We start from the raw sequence: 20,904 nt of genomic DNA on the forward strand, positions 1-20,904 counted from the left end.
TTCCACTGGAAAAGAATCTGATTAATTAACGGTATTTGCGAAGGCTGAAAAAAGAAATTGCTTCATTTTTAAATTAGCAAATTAAAAGATTGTGGTTTAAAAATCACAAGAGTTATTGTTTTAATTACAGCTTAGAGACAGCGCCATCCACTGCAATGATATACCAAACACGCAAGTGAAATTTACTAACTTGTGAAAACTGTTCAGTGTTCCACCTCATTTCATTACCTGAATAGGAACATTTATATAATTTCACAAATACTGTACAATCATTACTTACTTCATTAGGTACATCTGTTCAACCGGTTAATAATGCAAATATTTAATTAGTAAGTCAGACGGCTGCAACTCAATGCCTTTAAGTGTGTAGACATAGTCCAGATGACCTCCTAAAGTTAAAACTGAACTGAGAATGTGGAAGAAAAGTTATTTAAGTAACTTTGACCGTGGCATGGTTGTTGGTGCCAGATGGGCTGGTCTGAGTATTTCAGAAACTGTTGATTTTCCCACATAACCATCTTTAGGGTTTATAGTAGTGATGTGCGATACCACTGATTTCCTTTCCGATCCGATACCAAGTAATATTCAGGGTGGTATCGACGATACTGATCCGATACTGATCCGATACTGATACTTTGATCTCAAGTTATAGCATCATAATGATTACAGGACATCAGATTTCTTGTTCTTATCACTTAATAATGCAGAGTTCATCATATAGAAATAAAAAAAACTGCATCACTGCAAAAAAACTTTTAACATATTTTCAGGTGAGAATGTAGCTGTGTAAACTTCAAATATCTGAGCCGATCAACACATCGTCTTCAAACCCCCGGGGTCGTTAAACATGATATATAAGTCACTTTGATAACTTAAAAATGTTATTGTTTGTCTTTTTCAGTGTTTTATTTGTTCGCGAGTAAATCGGTTTGGCTGAGAATAAAGTTATTAGATTAGATTAAATTAAATTTAACTTTATTAATCCCTCGGGAGGGTTCCTCCGGGGTTTTCACACAGCTGAATAAACGTCAAACAGAAAACTGTTTAAACAGAAGTGTGAGACGGTCGAGAGTTTAAGTCAGCGCCCTGTTATATTTTAGATAGCAAGGAGCAGAGTCTCAGGTGGAAGCAGCCTCTGAATTTGGACACCCCCGCTGTTTCCGGGCCGGCCAATAATAATGGTGACATTTAACGTATTTTATCCGATAAATAAACACTGTAAAATTTATTTATCAACCCCCCAACAGCCTTTTTGAATGTCTCCCTAATTCTGAGGTCTCAAGGTTGGCAAGTATGGCCACAACACCACCTCACTTTTTGCCACATGTATCGCAAACCACGTCTCGGCTGTTTGTGGATGTAAAATATGTCCGCAAATTACTCCAATTGCGCTCAGCCATTGTCGTGAGTGCACACGCCAGCGGCTGCGAGACATTTATACAGCCGTATTTCGCACAAAAGGCGGAAGAGGAAGTAGTGCCTTTGAATGTAGACAATCCGAATGTTATAGTTTCTTTCCACTGTGTTCCTGTTAATGATAAACTACAAATTTACTCTAAATTACTAAAATATCGATATTTTAATGTGAGAATCGATTCTAGAACATAAATGATTGGTATCGGAGGAATCGATATTTCAGGATCGATCCGCACATCACTAGTTTATAGAGGAGGGACAGAAAAAGATAAAATATCCAGTGATCTGATTGTTCTCTGTGCAGTGAAAATGCCTTTTGATGCCAGAGAAAGACTGCATTGAGCTGATAGGGAGCCAACAGTGACTCAAAAAACCACACCTTACAACCAAGGTATGCAGAAAAACATCTCTGAAAGCACAAAATGTCAAATGCTGCAGTAGATCACACTGAGTGCCACTCCTGTTTGCTAAGAGCAGGAACCTGAGGCTTCAATACACATGGGATCAACAGAACAAAAGATTGGAAATATGTTGTCTGGACTGATGAGTTCTTGATTTCTGCTGCAACATTCAGATAGTAGTGTCTGAATTTGTTGCAAACAACATGAAAACATGGATCCATCCTGCTTGCATCAACAGTTCAGGCTGGTAGTGGTGGTTTAATGATGTGGGGGATATTTTCTTGGCATGCTTTGGGCCCCTTAGTACCAACTGAGCATTATTGAAATGCCACAGCCTACCTGAGAATTGATGCTGATCATTTCCATCCCTTTATGGCCACGGTGTACCCATTTTCTGATGGTTGCTTTCAAAAGGATGACACACCATATCACAAAGCTCAAGTAATCTCAAACTGATTGCTTGAATATGAAAATGAGCTCACTGTTCTCAAATGGCCTCTACTGTACAGTCACCAGATCTCAATCAAGCAGAGCACCTTTGGGATTTGGCTCAACGGGGGATTTGTATCATGGTTGTGGGGCCAACAAATCTGCAGCAAGTGTTTGACGGTATCGCGTCAGTAAGGGGTAAAATCTCAGAGGAATGTATACACCACCTTGTTGAACCTATGCCATGAAGAATTAAGCCAGTTCTGAATGTAAAAGGGGATCTAGCAAGCTGTACCTTATAAAGTAGCACATGAGTGTAAAACGTAATATTTATGATAAACTGATGTTGTTGAAGTTTTGTGCTACCTCTAAATGTGCATCTGCTTTCCGGTAATTGCAAATTATTTCTTGTCATTCTTTCTTTCTTACATTTTGTATTCTAATACCAGACGTGTTGCATCAGACTCTCTTTGCATTACCCTGTCAAGAAACCAGTCTGGGCGGCTTCCGGTGCCATCTATTCGAATTCTGATCTTCTTCAAAGGAGCGATGTCATCTATCTCCAAGGTAAATGTGTCTTCTTGCCCTCTTTCAAACCTGAATGAACCAATATATATGGATTAAGCTGCATTTAAAGACATGACTGTGCTAATTAAATAGTTTAACCTTTCTGGAGATACATTTAATTGCATTTTAACTTTCATGCCTTTGTAGCTGTACACAGCAGCTGGTTAGATTATCTTAGGTTAAACGGCATAAACAGTGAAACAGCCTGTCCAATTTTGTCCATAGGCAACAGCACAGATTAACATAAAACACTGTGTTTATTCAGAAACATGTGGTGCTTATGGCATTTATATGGCAGACTCTTTGTTATTACGATCTTAGTGCCAATAAAGGAAATCACTTCTTTGATCCAAAATACCACACAATAAGTGAAGTTTCTTTATAGTTAGGTCACATTAATGAGATGCAACACGTATATTATTGAGCTTTAAAGGTGCTGATGAGCTCATTTTGTTTGTTTAAAATCAGGCATCCCACATTTCCAGTATTTGCACTGAAAGTATCAACTGTTTCTTTATTGATAAGCAATCACTGTGAACTGACCTATCCTCATTTTTGGGCAGAAGCATTTCCTCTGTGCTCCCATTGGCTCCGAACACGGTCAGGAAAATGTTGGTATCAGTTCCTGCATACTGAATGTCACCTGTGGCAACCGTGACTGAATAAACAACCTAAAAAAATACAGTACACAGAGACACAGATACAGTTTTTATGTAACACATTAACTGAATGTTTTCCAACACTTCATATTTTAGGTGCGGTGACTCACTTTGCGGATAATGTTGATCGTGCTGGAGTCCAGCACATTGAACAGTCTGGCAGTCAGACCATCTCCCCTGTCTTTAGCCAGCCAGCACTTACATGGAAAGATGTACTTGATACCTTTGGTTGGCACGGCAACCGACAGCTCATCCACCAACCAGCAGCTCTCTGGTGTGACACCGTTATGGCCAAGCTGAGAGGGAAGAGAAGGGAGAGGAGATGGAGAGGGAATTGGTATATCACTTGATTTTTGTTTGATCTAGGCACATCTAGAATTAATTATTGCTGAGCTAGAATGGTTTTATTAAAATTTTAACAGCAGTGCATCTGAAGAGACAGCAGAGAGGAGACAGTTTCACAGATTTAGCTACAGAAAGAGTCCCAGATTCTCACTTCCACCCTCTTGATCTCTCCCACGTCAGTTCCATAGCACACAAAGTGCTCCATGGAGCCAGCTGTGAAGGATTTCTTTCCCTCTGGCAGGTCCAGCCACAGCCGGTCTGTCTCGACGTCATTGGGACCAATGATGATGACATAAACCCTCGCTGTGGTGCTGGCATCTTGTTCGATCGCCGTGGACAGGGTGAAGTGATAAGGGATGACTGGGTGAGAGAGAAAAACTGCTTTGAGATTTTTTTTCACATATAAAATTCAGTCTGATGTCTCAGCCACTTCAGAGACCATTCCTACTTCTTTAATATTAGTACTATCATCTAGCTCCAGGCTGAGTGTGACCTTTTGATCTTTTTCAAATATGGATGGAGACAATATTAAAGTTTATCTTAAAGGAGTAGTTTGACATTTTGGGAAAGGTGTATTCTTACAGAAAGTCAGATTAAGGTGGAAGATTGTTAGCACTCTTTTAAAACTGTAGCCAGCAGCCATTTACCTTAGCATAGCACGAAGACTTATAGTCAAGAAATAATCCTTCATCACTATACACTGTAAAAGCATACAGCTGTTCTTCTTAGACGAAACATGTTGTGTTAATTAATGAGCCTTTAAGGTGTTTGTAGATGCTTTTCTTTTATTAAGGCTACATCAGTGTTATTCTAGTGCTTTAGCACACACATACTATCATGTGCAGCCAAAGAAAGAGAGCAGAGGGATGCTTGTTTTGTGTCTTGTATCATACAGAAGAACAGAAACAGCAACGTTTCAGACCAGAGATTTATTTTGCCTGAGGTAGAGCAGTTCCACTACTAATCAGAAGGTCAGTTGTTCAATCCCTCCTCCTCCTTCATTCTGCACGTTGAAGTGTCCTTGGGCAAGATACTGACCCTCAAATCCGCCTCCCCGTGCATCCTTCAAAAAGTGTGTGCGTGTGTGTGTGTGTTTGAAAGTCCTTAGAGGCACAAAATATAGCTCAAATGTGTGTGTGAATGTGGGTTGTAATAATCAATTGCTTTGAGTGCTCACTTAGACTAGAAAAGCACTACATAAGTACCAGTTCATTTAGCATCCCTGGTAGAGAGGTACAAAGAGGATTATAGAGGATGAGGTTACAAAAGGTGTCTGAGCCAAGCTGTCTTTTTTGTCTTTTTTTCTCATTTTTTGAAGCAATTGTAGGTCTGCGTGCTACAATTTTGTGAATGTCTCTGCTTTCCTGTCCACACTAAAAAAAAGTCAGAACTGCATTGGCAGGACTTCCAAAAGTCTCAGTTTTAGGAGTGCTGTGGTGAGTGAGTTCAGGCACAAGGCGTAACTTTGGTAAGTTAAACACTTTAAAATGAAAACCACCAAGCACAAACGCTCCCACCGTGTTTACCTATTTCTTTAATGTTGGTTAATTTGGTGTAAATATTAGGGTGAACTATGACCTGATTGATATTACCTATATTTATGAAATTTCTATAAGTTTGCATTGATTCTTCCTGTTGATATTGTGGTTATTTATCATGTTGAATTTCAGTATTTTTTCCTGATATTTGTGTCCACTTCCAGAAACGTCATTTCACAAAGAGACACAATGAATAGACCTTACTTGGACCCTCTTCAACCACTACTGCCTTTTTCTTCTTTTTCTTCTTGTTGGCATTCTTGTCCAGTCCCAGTTTGGCCTGAGCAATCATTTTGGAATATGGATCAGAGCTTCTTTCACCCTCATACCCCTGAAACAGGCACAAAATAAACACAGCTATCAATTTTCTTTTCTGGAATAACTCTGACATACAAAGAAGAAAATAATAAAACACTGTCTTTAAACACAACCTTGACGTAGAAGGTCCTGTCTATTCGTTTGTCCTCTTTCTTCGTTGATAGCCAGCGCTCACACAGGAACATGTATACCTCTTCTGTTTCCACATCCAGCACCTCCACCTGGTCCAGGTACCAATCAGCCCCAATCATAGAGTTGTTATGACGAACACGAATCTTAAACACCTGCCCCAAATCCACGGCCTCAATATTGAACTTATCCACCTAAAAGGCAAAAGGAATTGAACAGATTTAGATTTATTTTTGTGCAACATCACATAACGATTCGCACTTCTCCTCTAATACCTCTCCTCTCTCAAACTTGTTCTTGTTATTCTCAGATTTGGCGAGTTTCCGCTCTCCTGTGTCTCCCAAATCTCCATAAATGGTGAGGAAAACGTTGGCATCGGTCCCTGCTCCGTACATATCGCCTGTCCGCACAGACACCGTGTATGTGTGAGCTGTGAGGGAGGAAAATTTTTGAAGTCGGTAAATGCAGACCTTGTTTGCTAATAGATTTTTTTTCCCAACTGTGTTGTTTCCAGTCTCACAGCGTGTCTATTTATACAGCAAAATGTCTCAAAAAATTTGTACAACATGCAGAGGGTTAGTGTGACAGAAGAGGATGCTTTGGATAGTGTGAGATCGGCTGTGGTAACCCTTAAAGAGAGCAGCTGAAAGAAGAAGAATGTCTCAAAATTGGACTTTAAACCGTTCTCCCCACTAACCCTTTCAAAACTGAGTTCAGCTTTGAAAAAGTGCATGCTAGAAGAGCATATTAGGATGCTGAAAAGCAAAATCTACCAAGGCTTATATTGCTCCATGCTAGTTCAACATCTTCACCATGCAACAGCTGAAATAAAAATAAGCACCTCTAATGTTTCCTTAGACAGAGCACTTGAAAGTAAGTGTAGTTACATTCCACCGGTGACATAACTTTCAACCTACTTTCCAAAGCATCTTCAACCTCAGTTTCAGTCGTTTTCAGTGTCCCATCCCTGAGGAGTTTCTGTGTGATGATGTCTGACGGGACAAGCTCCCTCACCGTCTCACCATCATCTTCAGACTTGGCTAGCCAGCACTCGCAAGGGAATATAGTCGTCTCAGAACCCTGCCATTAAACACACACAACTCTTCAGTCTGGCACCAGCTATGTTTCTCTAGCTGAGACTCAATGAACTGTGTGAGCCAGAAGATGTTAAATTATTAATTTGTTAATAATTTAATGAGGCCACAGACAAGAAATCTCTTAACGATGCACTTACAGTGCATTGCCTAAAGTATTCACTCATCTGCGTTCAAAGGCATATGAACTTGAGTGACATCCCATTCTTAATCCATAGGGTTGAACAAGATGTTGCAGCTATAATAGCTTCAACTCTTCTGGGAAGGCTTTCCACAAGGTTTAAGAGTGTTTTTATGAGAATATTTGACTACTCTTCCAGAAGAGCGTTTGTGATGTTGGATGAGAAGGGTGCTGTCAGGACTCTGTACAGGACAATCAAATTCTTTCACACCAGACTCGCTCATCCATGTTTTTATGAACCTTATGTGCCTCAGTATGTGCTCTGTGATTTTATGTGACCTACCACTTTGTGGCTGAGCTGCTGTCATTCCCAATCGCTTCCACTTTGTTATAATAACAGTAAAAGTTTAATGTGGAATCTTTAGTAGTGCTTGACTTCACAGAGCTCCTGAGAGCAACCCATTGTGTCACAAATGTTTGTAGAAGCAGTGTGCATGCCTAGGTGCTTGATTTTATACACACACCTGTGGCCATGGAAGTAACTGGAACACCTTAGCCATGATTTGGATGAGTGAGTGAATAGTTTTGGCAATATAATGCCGCTATTAAGGTGTCATCTCATGTGGATTTTGCTTACCTTTCCTTTCCTGAGCTGTCGCCTGATCTCCACTCTGTCAAGATGCCATCCAGGATTGGTGCCGCTGTTGTCATGTCCTATCCTGATTTTCTCTATAACATCACCAATGTCCTCCAGCTGTATAAAGACAACTTATCATTCGCAAACCGGCCGCCACTTTTTGAAAAGCTCTATCAGTGAGTAGCCACACATTACACTTACCTCCACAATAAACATGTCTTCAGCTCCCCTCTCAAAGCACAAGCGTCGCTCTCTCTTGTTGACACACAGGTGCTTCTGCTGAGTGCACACCCCCTTATGGCCATACAAGACTATAAACACGTCAGCATCTGTTCCCGCTCCAAATACATCGGTGGTGTATATCTTTATCTCATAAGGCACAACTGAAAAAAATGGAAAAGCTTTTTTGTTGGCAGGTAAGGTGGAAGAACCCTTTTTGAGCCGTGCACACACTGGTCCCATCATCGTTTACACTTCGGTTTATCAGGTGTCAGGTACAGCTGACTACTTGTGTTCAGATTTCCTTGCCTTCTTTTTAACCAAGAGTCAGCAAAGAAAACAACTATTTTAAGACTTGTAAAACACAAAAGCTGCATGAAAAAGAGAAAACAAGGTGTTACAATCTTGTTGTGGATGTATTAGACGCACTACAAAAAAATGTCAGTGCGTCAAAGACTGAAACTCTGTTGCTTTGGCGGTTTCACCATTTATTGATGAGCAAACACTATCATGGTTAACTCATATTGATGATGTAGGAGTGGGTATATTTCAACGTAATATTCAAAAGCTTGCGTTTTGAATTTCAGAGGCCACAGTTAAAGGAGTATAATAGTCTTTGTTTCTATCCCACCTTGATTACTTGTCTGTTATTCGGTTTTAGTGCTTCAGAAGTAAGACCCTTGCTCAAAACAGAGCTACCCCTTTTGCTCTTCACTGAACGACAGTGTGGGTGGGAAACATACCAGGCTGTCATGGATGAAGGTGGAGGACAGGTTGGCATATAATCTAGTCTTTTATATAAGAAACATTTGCATTTTAGGAAAGGCTATATTAGTATTCACAGCTAACGTTTACAGTTATGATACCAGACGTGCTTTTATGCCTTACAGAAAACATATCAGACTAAACTATCTAACTGTAATAACTGTCCACCATCCTTACTACAAGCATTGATAAGCAATTAAAAGCAAGAAGTTTAGGAAGAAAGTCCTGCAGTATATGTGGTTATTTATCTGTGGAGAGTGATCACAGTTGTGCTGGCTGATAGCCATAACTGCTGGCTTAAAATGTGTTTATTGTCACTGATGACATTTTTCTGTTTTAGTGTTAACTTGTTGTTGAAACTCAAAGGAATCATTTGATCTTTTAATACGTTTGCTGTCCTAAATAGTTAACATCTAACTGGTAAGATACTGAATGAAAATACAAAGTAATGTGTAGAAATTATATCTATAGATAATTGCTACTATAATATCCTGAAATTGGTTGAACTTTTAGAGCCTGCTTTATAAAAATGCCCTTATATTGAAGGGCATTAAATTATCGTCATTGATTAAATAATAACAGTCTTTGAGCCCGCTTTATAAACTGCAATATTATTTATTTTCTTTCTTGTTGTTTGTATAAACTAACTGACATGAATGGATCATAATGTATAAGTTGAGTTTGCATGCATATTGATAAAAGCAAACTATACTCTATAAGTCAATATTTCGGGCTGTTGTCTCAAAATTTATCTCAAAATTTGGATTTATTATCTCAAACTAATGAGAAAATAACTTTATCAATCCATTCGCTTCCGCTTATCCTTTTCAGGGTTGCGGGGGAGGCTGGAGCTTATCCCAGCTGTCATAGGGCGAGAGGCAGGGTACACCCTGAACAGGTCGCCAGTCTAACACACAGACACAGACAACAATAGCTTACTTGAGGCAACTCAAATAACTTAAATTCTGAGTAATTTTGTCTAAAGTTTGAGTGAGTAAGTCATAATCTTTTTTTGGAAAATAACCTGAAATTTCGACTTAGCTCTGCCAATCGAAATGTTTTTTTCAAGGGCAGAAACAAGCCTTCATTGGAGGAACGATAATAAAAAGACAGGACACCACTGCAGCTTTATAACATTCATTACAGGTTGGAGTTAATGGTCTGACAAGCACCATTCTTCAGGCAGACTGCTTTAAAATACATTTTACTGCTAATGCTTCCGCTCTTTTATCAGAGTGAAATTTTGCATAAAGCACTTTTAGAGGACGATTTCTCAATAAGCCTACTCTACGTTTACTAATGGATTTGAGTGCTTATATCACTGCTGTTCACTTACATGGTGTGTAGAATTCAGTCTGTAAGTCGGCAGGATAGAGATCCCTCACAGTTGCACCATCATCCTCCCCTTTATCCAGCCAACGGCCACATGGGAAGCGCATCCTCTGACCCTGTGAAGGGGCATCAATGTCGATCCAGTCCAAGAACCAACCAGATGAACCCCCTGATTCAGAAAAAAAAAGTTTATTTTTTTTGTACAGTGCAGTGCTTATGTATATTACTGCTTTGTTTGGTTTTGGACAGTACGTTCTTTCCCCACCTGAGTTGTCGTGCCCGATTCGAACTTTTACCAGGTCGCCCAGATCCACGGCCTCCACAGTGAACTCATTGATCATCCCCTGTTCAAACTTATTCTTGTAGTTTTTACAAGCCTTTAGATTGATGATCCCTGTGGGTGACATGCAGATTTTTTTAAAATTCTGATATAATTTACCAGTAACAGGGATGCCACCATAATGCAGGGATGATGCTGAATTATCGCACCTGTGTCATCATTTTCACCAAAGAGGATGGCGAAGACGTTGGAATCAGTTCCAGCATACTTCTTTTCTCCAGTTTTTATCTTAAGAGTATATGTAGTAGACATAGCTGCAGGATAAATTTATCATATAAGTACATGAAACTTGTCATATTGGTCTTCCACTAATCTTATCCCACTGAGGCGTAAACAAGCTTTGAAGCTTCATTACATTTCTGCTCCAGGCCCAGAGTGCCACTCGTGCCCTCATCATCATCATCCTTCCTCATGAAGGCCTCATCCACGGGAACCAGCTCTCTCGCTATCTGCCCGTCGTCTTCATCAACTGCAAGCCAGCGGTTACAAGGGAAGTAGTATCTACAGAAGAAACACCTCTGTTCAACACTCCAAGATATAATCTTGTTAATTTACTCTCCTAATCACACAAAATCTTTAATTGTTGTTTGCTGTAGGATTTTTCTGGAATCCAGCTGAATAACTAAGCAAAACCCACATGGCTGTATGTTTGTGGCACCTACGTTGTATCCTCTTTTGTGTCCACTATTTCAACACGATCCAGGTACCAAGAGGAGTAAGACTCAGAGTTGTCATGACGGATTCGTAGCTTCTTCAAAGGGCCCAAATCAACGGCTGTCACGATGAAAACATCCTCCTGCAAAATGCAGCAACTAGATGTTTTACAAATCACTTTTAATTTAACTGTTTTTATTTGATAGTCCAAAGTGATACCAGAGCAGAAATGAATCGGAGATCACAAGAGTGTTAACTGATAGAAGAGAAGTTGGTTTGAAACAGTACTGAAATATATGAAAGCTTTGAAACTTTACAAGGGAAAGACAGAAAAGGCACAAATATATAAAAATGGAATGCAATCCATCCAGAGTTGCTACAGTATATCTGACCACATCACAAATATATTATTAGAAGAAGCATGTAAGCAAAAACAAGGTAATATGAAAACTCCCTGTTTCTGCAATGCTGTGTAAAATGTAGAGAAGAACAAAATGCAAAACCCCATATTTAAGTCAAAGACAACTGGAACTGGAGACAAGTGGAACCAAGATCTAGGCCATTTGCTTTTTGAAGTTTGCAAAGACTGCTAAATTTTGCCAGTGGTAGTTCACTCTTTGCAACACAGTACGCTGTTCTAAACAGATTTTTCAGGTTTATTTTTAGTATGTTATTTGCAATTGGTGTTTGTTCTGGGAAAGATATTGCAGACTGAGCAATAATGCATTTCTTGCATTTCTCATGGGTTCTAATGGGGGCCTTTCTTAAAATAACTGGTCCCAGTAACAAAGGCGCTTGTCGACTCAGAAATCGAGAGAAAACCAACACCCGGCAGAACATTATGTTATTTACACGGGTGCACATAAGTGGTCCGCATGTGCGCATTCGCTGTCAAAATAAAAGACGTGCACCAGATAAGAAGTTGCAACGCGCGTTTGCGTCCATATAAAAAGCACTGTTTTTGTCCGCTAGAGTGGGATTTTCACGGCACATTCCGCACCACATCTCTGTGCGTTCATCATTTGTTTAAAGCCAGCTCACCTCCTGCAACCACTTTTCCGAGAATACGTGCTTCTTTTGTGGTTCGGACTCCTTCTGACATTTGTTTGGAGGTGGAGGAACACCAAAGTAATTGCTTAAAGGAGCTTGCTTCTTCGACATCTTTAAGAGTTCTAAACAAATGTCTGTCCTCCTCCAGAAAATCTTATGTATGCAAACACGCGTTGCAACTTCATATCTTGTGCGCGTTTTTTTTTTTGACAGCGAATGCGCACCTGCGGACCACTTATGTGCAGCCCCGGTTATATAGCTTGTCAAGTTGCAGCCACAGAAATTCTTTTGTCCATGAAACCATAAAGCTGCACTTTCTTTTTGCCTTATAGTCTGATTTGTCATAACTTTTCCATTGTGTGGTAAGCTTTTCTTTGGCTGTCACTTCTTCACCCTGACCTGTCTTATTTGGCTCAGCAGAACTAAAATATATATCCTGCTGCTTTTACACACACACACACATAACGGTCAGCGATTCTCTGCGCGATCAACCTCTCATATGTTTAAGCTTGCTGCGGGAGATTTCACTTGTCATGTTTGTATAGTAAGCTAACGATTGATAAGACGATGTCAGAGGAATTGGTGCGCAAATTATCATCACTCACCAATCACTGCTGTCGCTCTCTATACACAGTGCGATTGCAAAGTGAAAGCAAAAAACAAGCACAAATTCAAACGCGATTTCAATATGTCACATATTGACAGTGGCTCATCGATGCCAATGACATAATTACCCAGCTACATTTCCGAAAGAATGCAAAAGCATTGACATATATTTTTCCTTCCTACGATAGGCCGACGGGCAGGGCAGAGATAGATTTTGGTAGCCCGACTGGAAAAATCGCTAGCCCCCGGACGTTGGGCAAGCGATTTTGCGAGCCCTGTATCTGATTGAGGAATCACTCATCTTTGGAAAAGAGAGTTTATTACAGAGAAATGGCTCTTTCCAAAATAAAAGCTATACTATCCGCTTCTTCTGGGCTATATTCTCAGCAGCATATTGTAGCGGGTCAGGGCTGTTCGGGGTTCTGTTTGTACAGTTATGTTTTGTTTATGTTGCCATAGTGACGGGTGACGCCCTCTCGCTGCGACGGTGTGTCCTTCCGGGGTCAGAGGGCGCCCTGTGTGTTGTTGTTGTTGTTGCTGTGCGGTTGCCGCGCTGAGCAGTTAGCTAGCGGCAGTGTTCTTCTGCAGATGTCAATAAACGGCTGTGCTCCCTGGCTAGCTCACGGGAAGCAAGACCAAACGACACCTCCGTCTCCTCCTTGTCTGATTAAACATATCAGGTCCCCATAAGGAGAATCATGTGCTAACGGCTGTCTAAATGACTCGGGTAAAGTTTGTAGCATGCATGCTTGTTGTTTTTGTCTGCTTCCACTTGTCTTTGCACTAGGATGATGTCGGCGTAAACGTGCAGTCATATTCGTTGTGTTCCCACTAGTGCTGTCAGCGTTAATCTCGTTGAAATGACGTTAACGCCACAACACGGCAAATCTCCGTTAAGGAGCTACCCCTGATCGCCCGTGAGTGGGGCTAGACAGCCAACACGTTAACGAGCTAACTGCGCTAACACACTAGTTCCCACCCATGTAATTGAGCATTGCGTGGCACATCCAACATACTGTTTTACTTTAGTCCATGACGTGCTTACCGTCAGGGTCATACCTCACATGAAAACCAAAATAATTCCAAACGCCAGATCTGAATGAGGGTGGGGGAGGTTCAATTTGCCATGTTGCAAGGAGAGCTTAACTTCTGTCTCGCTAGCTTGTCCTGCGCTCTTCCTTCTGACGATGCTGCCTGTGTTAGACAGCAACAACAACAGCAACACACAGGGCGCCCTCTGACCCCGGAAGGACAAACCATCGCAGCGAGAGGGCGTCACCCGTCACTATGGCAACATAAACAAAACATAACTGTACAAACAGAACCCCGAACAGCCCTGACCCGCTACATAGCCCCCACCTAAGGGGTCAGTCGTCCCCGACGACCCCATTACCCCACACAAAGTCCTGCAAATGTCCAGGTGCCTTCTTTTGGCGCACCGGCGGGGGAAAAGTCACTCGGGTCAGAACATGGGGTGCCACCATCATCCCACTTCTGACACCAATGTGGCGAGCTCAGACAAGGAGGAGACAGAGGTGTCGTTTGGTCTTGCTTCCCGTGAGCTAGCCAGGGAGCACAGCCGTTTATTGACATCTGCAGAAGAACACTGCCGCTAGCTAACTGCTCAGCGCGGCAACCGCACAGCAACAACAACAACAACACACAGGGCGCCCTCTGACCCCGGAAGGACACACCGTCGCAGCGAGAGGGCGTCACCCGTCACTATGGCAACATAAACAAAACATAACTGTACAAACAGAACCCCGAACAGCCCTGACCCAATATGCTGCTGAGAATATAGCCCAGAATAAGCGTATAGTATAGCTTTTATTTTGGAAAGAGCCATTTCTCTGTAATAAACTCTCTTTTCCAAAGATGAGTGATTCCTCAATCAGATACAGGGCTCGCAAAATCGCTTGCCCAACGTCCGGGGGCTAGCGATTTTTCCAGTCGGGCTACCAAAATCTATCTCTGCCCTGCCTGTCGGCCTATCGTAGGAAGGAAAAATATATGTCAATGCTTTTGCATTCTTTCGGAAATGTAGCTGGGTAATTATGTCATTGGCATCGATGAGCCACTGTCAATATGTGACATATTGAAATCGCGTTTGAATTTGTGCTTGTTTTTTGCTTTCACTTTGCAATCGCACTGTGTATAGAGAGCGACAGCAGTGATTGGTGAGTGATGATAATTTGCGCACCAATTCCTCTGACATCGTCTTATCAATCGTTAGCTTACTATGCAAACATGACAAGTGAAATCTCCCGCAGCAAGCTTAAACATATGAGAGGTTGATCGCGCAGAGAATCGCTGACCGTTATGTGTGTGTGTGTAAAAGCAGCAGGATATATATTTTAGTTCTGCTGAGCCAAATAAGACAGGTCAGGGTGAAGAAGTGACAGCCAAAGAAAAGCTTACCACACAATGGAAAAGTTATGACAAATCAGACTATAAGGCAAAAAGAAAGTGCAGCTTTATGGTTTCATGGACAAAAGAATTTCTGTGGCTGCAACTTGACAAGCTATATAACCGGGCTGCACATAAGTGGTCCGCAGGTGCGCATTCGCTGTCAAAAATAAAAAAACGCGCACAAGATATGAAGTTGCAACGCGTGTTTGCATACATAAGATTTTCTGGAGGAGGACAGACATTTGTTTAGAACTCTTAAAGATGTCGAAGAAGCAAGCTCCTTTAAGCAATTACTTTGGTGTTCCTCCACCTCCAAACAAATGTCAGAAGGAGTCCGAACCACAAAAGAAGCACGTATTCTCGGAAAAGTGGTTGCAGGAGGTGAGCTGGCTTTAAACAAATGATGAACGCACAGAGATGTGGTGCGGAATGTGCCGTGAAAATCCCACTCTAGCGGACAAAAACAGTGCTTTTTATATGGACGCAAACGCGCGTTGCAACTTCTTATCTGGTGCACGTCTTTTATTTTGACAGCGAATGCGCACATGCGGACCACTTATGTGCACCCGTGTAAATAACATAATGTTCTGCCGGGTGTGTTGTTGGTTTTCTCTCGATTTCTGAGTCGACAAGCGCCTTTGTTACTGGGACCAGTCATTTTAAGAAAGGCCCCCATTAGAACCCATGAGAAATGCAAGACATGCATTATTGCTCAGTCTGCAATATCTTTCCCAGAACAAACACCAATTACAAATAACATTCTAAAAATAAACCTGAAAAATCTGTTTAGAACAGCGTACTATGTTGCAAAGAGTGAACTACCACTGGCAAAATTTAGCAGTCTTTGCAAACTTCAAAAAGCAAATGGCCTAGATCTTGGTTCCACTTGTCTCTTACCCGTGACTTCAGTGGAAATTTCAAATTCAGGATCTGACACAGACTGATTCATGTCCTACACAGTTCTTACAAGTTCATAGAAATTTCTGTTCAATTAGAACCAAGTATTTGAGTTGATGATTGTAATTTTTATACAATGTTGTAATTTGTTTTTCAACAATTTTTTGATTAATGTTTTGTTTCCTTTACAATATTATACATTAATGTATAATATTGTAAAGGAAACAAAACATTAATCAAAAAATTGCTCTCTTTTTTATTCGGGCTACTTAAATTTATTTTGGGCTACCAAAAACTGAAGAGTCCCTGCCCGAAGGGCTACCAGGGATTTTGAAATTTTGAGAGCCCTGAGATATATTTATTTTTTTAATTACTTTTGTTTCAGCAACATTAAATTTAAAAACTGTACTTTTGAGTTAAAATATATATTTATAATTTTAATAAATGACAAATTAAAAAGGCATGAACATTTTTTTTTGTATCGAAAAAATATCGAACCGTGACACCAAAGTATCGAACCGAACCGAAGCGTGAATTTTGTGTATCGTTGCACCCCTAATTATAATGTTCCCAAAGTCTTGAAAGTAGGCAGGGTAGTTCAACAAACAGACTCTTTTACTTTTGTTTTTACAATTGAGTCATGTTGTTCACGTCACAGAGGTACCTGTATGTGGTTCGACATTGTCCTGAGAAATCATCATCTGTATGGCTGCATATGATTTGGAATCATCTGGTGGGATTCATATGTTTCTCCATAACTTGTATGTACTCTTCAGCCTTAACAGTGCCTACCATGTGCAAGTTACTCATGCTTTTAGAATGCACACTAATATTAAGTCATACAGTTCCTCACATTTTTAGAGAGGAGGAAGTGATGGGCATGTTTTCCAAAAAGAATTAAACATTTCGGTAAATTCAAACACTGAATGTTTTTTTTCTCCCTGTATTAAATATGCCTGAGGCTAGAGAAAGCAGCAGTGTTTCTGGATCATATTTTATAGATGTTGCAAAGTGTAATATCCACTTTGGTGGATGCTGTTCACTGACAACAATTTTCAGAAGTGCTTCTGTGTCCATACAGTGATTTCCAATACTGTGTATTCAAATTTTAAAATATTATCCACTGAGGATAAAAAATCCCCGAAGTATTTGCAATTGTTTGAAATGCAATTCAAACTTCACAACAAGCATATACTATAGCTTTCAAAATTCAGTAAAATTTTTTTATGCTTTTCTTGCGTATCATTTTTAATTAAATGCACTAAGTGACTTGCAAGTCAATAAATTTTTTTCACCTTTCCAATTATGTTAAAAAAGGAGAAGACGGCTGGTCATACTCCACAGAAAACAGTTAAATGAATATGTGAGCTGCAGTTAAATTTCTTCATGGTAATGTGACAAAGACGGCACCATTCGTTTGTTCCCTTCTCCCTTCCACTTGCTACTCCTGGATTTATTTCTGTCTTCCCGAATCATCTGAAAACAGTTGATGTTAGTGACGGGATCTTGAATGATTCTTGAAGATGTGTTTCTTTGACACTCAGTATAATACACACATGAAGGGCCCCTCATTTCTCACAAAAGCTGTTAGCCTCTCCATGGTCCAGCCATCTCACAGGCATGACAGTGTCTGTTTTCTGGGCCTGTTTCTTTTCCCTTGTAGCTTCCTTCTACTTCCACATCCCCTGCTTGTTATCCTCTGATTTCTGCAGGGATGTCTGTTGTTGTTATTCCGGTCGTCATGCAACTGCAGCACGTTTAATAAAAATGGTAATAAGGGGTCGAGAAAACAGAGCAGAAGTCTCCCAAGCAACATGTCCGGTGATGGCATAGCTCAAGAAAAAAAAGGTACTAGCAATAAACGAAACAAACCAAGTGTGACAAGAAAAGGTAAAAGAAAGCAAAAAAGGAGGGAAGAAAAGGAGAGAGAGAAAGAGAGGTGGGGTTGTTAAGGAAATATTCAGTTTATTTCACTGTTAAGGCACTCACTCATGAGTAAAATATAGTTTGTTTGTTTTTTACATTGTATCACATAAAAGTATTTATTTATTTATTTATTTTTAAAAAAGAAGAACAATTCCTTTACAGAACTGAGGGTGACACTGTTTATTCAGGAGCTTTAATAGGTCATAAATAAACTCTCTTTCTTAAATTTTGTTATTATATATATGCCTCTTAAAGTATCTTTAATGAAAAAAACGATTTTAAACAGAGAAAAGGTGTAGATGTCTGTCAGCCACAGACCAAACATTCCCACTCACCGAATGGACTTTTTACTTGTGTCTTAGAAACAGACCCATTTTCCACTGAAGTGAGCTCTATGTTCTTACAGGGCCAGCTGTGATAATTAATTAACAGGTGTGGATAAAGTATGGAGTAAAAGTAGGACGGGTTCAGTGACGCAGAGGACTCCTGTGAGTCCAAGCCGGCTTGCCTGCAGGAGTGTTTGTAACCCTACCAGAATATGCTCCCACCCACACCTCAGTGGAAGACTCATGTTGGGCAAACATGGTTGAATCTTTGACTAACTGCTGGTTAATTTTCAGCATGACACATTTTTGAGCAAATGTATAAAGGTGTTCAGCTGTGATGAAAGCTACTAAGATATATTTTTTTAAGAATATCAATTCGTAGAACTTGCCACAATAGAGCATAATCACAAATATAATCAAGCAACGTCTTTAAATCTAAATTATCATTTTTATAATCATACAAATTTAGAAGTGATTGTGTATTTCCTTTATTACCTGCCCTCCCTCAAATTTATTGATGTTGTCAGAATTCTTCAGGCAGCGCTCTCCAGTGTCTCCGTTCTCTCCATAAATATTAATGTAGACATTGGCGTCGGTCCCGGCTCCCATCATGTCACCAGTGAAGACACACACTTCGTAGGTGTTGACTGTCAGACAAAACAAGGGTTCAATTACTAACACCTTGTTAACCTGTCATACATGCCCTCCAAGTAAATGTGTGAACCAATTATGGCTAAAACACAACACTGAAGACACAATAAAGATGTCGTAAATAAAAAGACATTTCAGTTCTTTATTGCTTATTAGCTGTAGCTAATTGAAATTTCTTAAATGACTAAAAATGGGATAAGGTGGTACTGGGAAGTCTTGTTCAAAAAGATAAATGCAGACAGGTGGGTGCTCACTGGAAAACTGATAGAAAATACACCTGCTTTAAGCCTATGTCTTAAATTAATTAACTATGTGAGGAGAAGGGATGCATATGGGAAGAAGAGGTGCTCTTTGAATAAAACAGACCTTTTCTTCTCTCTAACTTTAAAGACATGATGTTAAATCTTTTAGTTTTGGTTGACTTAATAATATTATTACGTGCAATGTAATCATGAATTTCATCCAGCACTGGTATGCTTCCTTTGCTCTGAATGCATTATTCATATGAAAAGGCATTTGAATTCAGTGCAGATGGTAGATTACCTCCATGACTAGATTTCCACATAGGGAGGTAACTAAGGATTGCACACAGTCAGTGAGACTGCAAAAGTTGATGCCAGTCATTAATAATATAAAAAAATTATAATGAAAATCTCACACATTGAAACTTTAATATGCTCCAAACTCAGAGAAGTGTTTAAAGAACATATGCAATTTCTAAAAATGCATTTTATGCTGTTGCATTTTTGATATAATTTAAAGAGAGGGTTCATGGACCAGCGAACAAAGCTGTGTTTGCCTGACTCTATCCGTGCATGAATAGCAGCTCCGTTTTGCTGCAGGTGGTATATTTGAAAGAGTGATTTTGGTGCATTTTTATTGTGGAGTATGCAAGGAGAAAAGGGTTTTGTTTTGTACTATGTTGCATATCCATGGCCACTGAACTACCGGGAATTACTATTATGATGATTATTACTATAACATATATCATCATCATCATGAACTGTGTTAAATAAAACAGTTAACACTTTCATTTATTAAAAGCTTGTTCATTTAGTACCTTCCATCTCTTCTGCATCTTCAGGCAGCAGCTCCACCACCAGCTCGCCGTCCTCCTCTCCCCCAGCCAACCAGCGTGAACAGGGAAAATGATATGTCAGCACCACTTCTTGCATCTCCTCGCCACCCTCCTCATCCTCATCTTCCTCTTTCTTCTTTTTCTTCTTCTTCTTCTTGTCCTCCTTTTTCTTCTCCTTGGGCACCAAGGCCATGATGAGATGTTTCACGTCCACTGTCTCCAGGAACCAGCCAGATCCAATGCCGGCGCCATTGTGACCGATGCGTATCTTAAAGATCTTTCCGACATCTTTGGCCTCTATCTGTCAAACAATTGAAAAGTTTTGATTCAACATTTGGACACTTAATTCTGCATTCACGTTAAATTGTTGCAATAGATTTGGAGTTTTGGAAATCATAAAATCCAGATTTGAAACCTTAAATATTTCTGTGGTATTCCGTTCATAGTTGTTGGATCTGCTTTCGAGTGTGATAACCTCCGTCTTCCCCTTGTCCCCGTAGATTTGGATGAAGACTACAGCATTTGTGCCAGCAAACACCACATCTCCGGTCACGACTGTTATCTCATAGTTTATTACTAGAAAATGCAGATCGATGAATGTGAAAGTGAACACAAGTATTTTTCGTGCAGCAATGGTGTTAACACATACACTATAGATGTGTAAGCTCATATATTTAAAACGCCTTACATAATAATTCAGTTCAGTGTAATTGTTTTTAAATAGTGGAAATTCACAATAACTTTTATCTCAAGGTACTTTATATTGCAGGCCCCAAACCCTACAGTCTAAAAAATATTTTAAAATAACCCAACAAAGAGACAACCCCCTATGAGCTTGCACTTGGTGATGGTGGGAAGGAAAAACTCCCTTTGAACAGGAAGAAACTTCCAGCAGAACCAGCCTCAGGAAGGGGCAGCTATTTGCTGGGACTGGTTGAAAAAAAAGACAGCAAAAGACACACTGGGAGAGAGAGGCAGAGTTAAGTAACTGCAAGTG

The 20,904-nt window shown here is 40.2% G+C and overlaps 1 protein-coding gene across 1 annotated transcript in view; it reads right to left on the bottom strand.

Moving 5' to 3' along the window:
* Nucleotides 1–20,904, bottom strand: part of loxhd1b (lipoxygenase homology PLAT domains 1b) — a 37,512-nt gene that overhangs the window by 5,666 nt on the left and 10,942 nt on the right. The window contains exons 18-35 of the mRNA XM_040051038.1: nucleotides 20,323–20,483; nucleotides 19,890–20,208; nucleotides 18,674–18,825; nucleotides 10,973–11,106; nucleotides 10,666–10,811; nucleotides 10,460–10,564; nucleotides 10,236–10,364; nucleotides 9,975–10,139; nucleotides 7,856–8,037; nucleotides 7,655–7,771; nucleotides 6,720–6,882; nucleotides 6,078–6,232; nucleotides 5,787–5,996; nucleotides 5,560–5,686; nucleotides 3,969–4,177; nucleotides 3,583–3,768; nucleotides 3,357–3,484; nucleotides 2,726–2,843 (exon numbers count right to left, since the gene is read on the bottom strand). Of these exons, the coding sequence (XP_039906972.1) occupies nucleotides 2,726–2,843; nucleotides 3,357–3,484; nucleotides 3,583–3,768; nucleotides 3,969–4,177; nucleotides 5,560–5,686; nucleotides 5,787–5,996; nucleotides 6,078–6,232; nucleotides 6,720–6,882; nucleotides 7,655–7,771; nucleotides 7,856–8,037; nucleotides 9,975–10,139; nucleotides 10,236–10,364; nucleotides 10,460–10,564; nucleotides 10,666–10,811; nucleotides 10,973–11,106; nucleotides 18,674–18,825; nucleotides 19,890–20,208; nucleotides 20,323–20,483 (2,906 nt within the window). The remainder of the gene's footprint in view (nucleotides 1–2,725; nucleotides 2,844–3,356; nucleotides 3,485–3,582; nucleotides 3,769–3,968; nucleotides 4,178–5,559; nucleotides 5,687–5,786; nucleotides 5,997–6,077; nucleotides 6,233–6,719; nucleotides 6,883–7,654; nucleotides 7,772–7,855; nucleotides 8,038–9,974; nucleotides 10,140–10,235; nucleotides 10,365–10,459; nucleotides 10,565–10,665; nucleotides 10,812–10,972; nucleotides 11,107–18,673; nucleotides 18,826–19,889; nucleotides 20,209–20,322; nucleotides 20,484–20,904) is intronic.

This window comes from Simochromis diagramma, unplaced genomic scaffold (genome assembly GCF_900408965.1).
Source record: "Simochromis diagramma unplaced genomic scaffold, fSimDia1.1 OVJJ01000131.1, whole genome shotgun sequence".
In the NCBI taxonomy this organism is placed as follows: Eukaryota; Metazoa; Chordata; class Actinopteri; order Cichliformes; family Cichlidae; genus Simochromis; species Simochromis diagramma.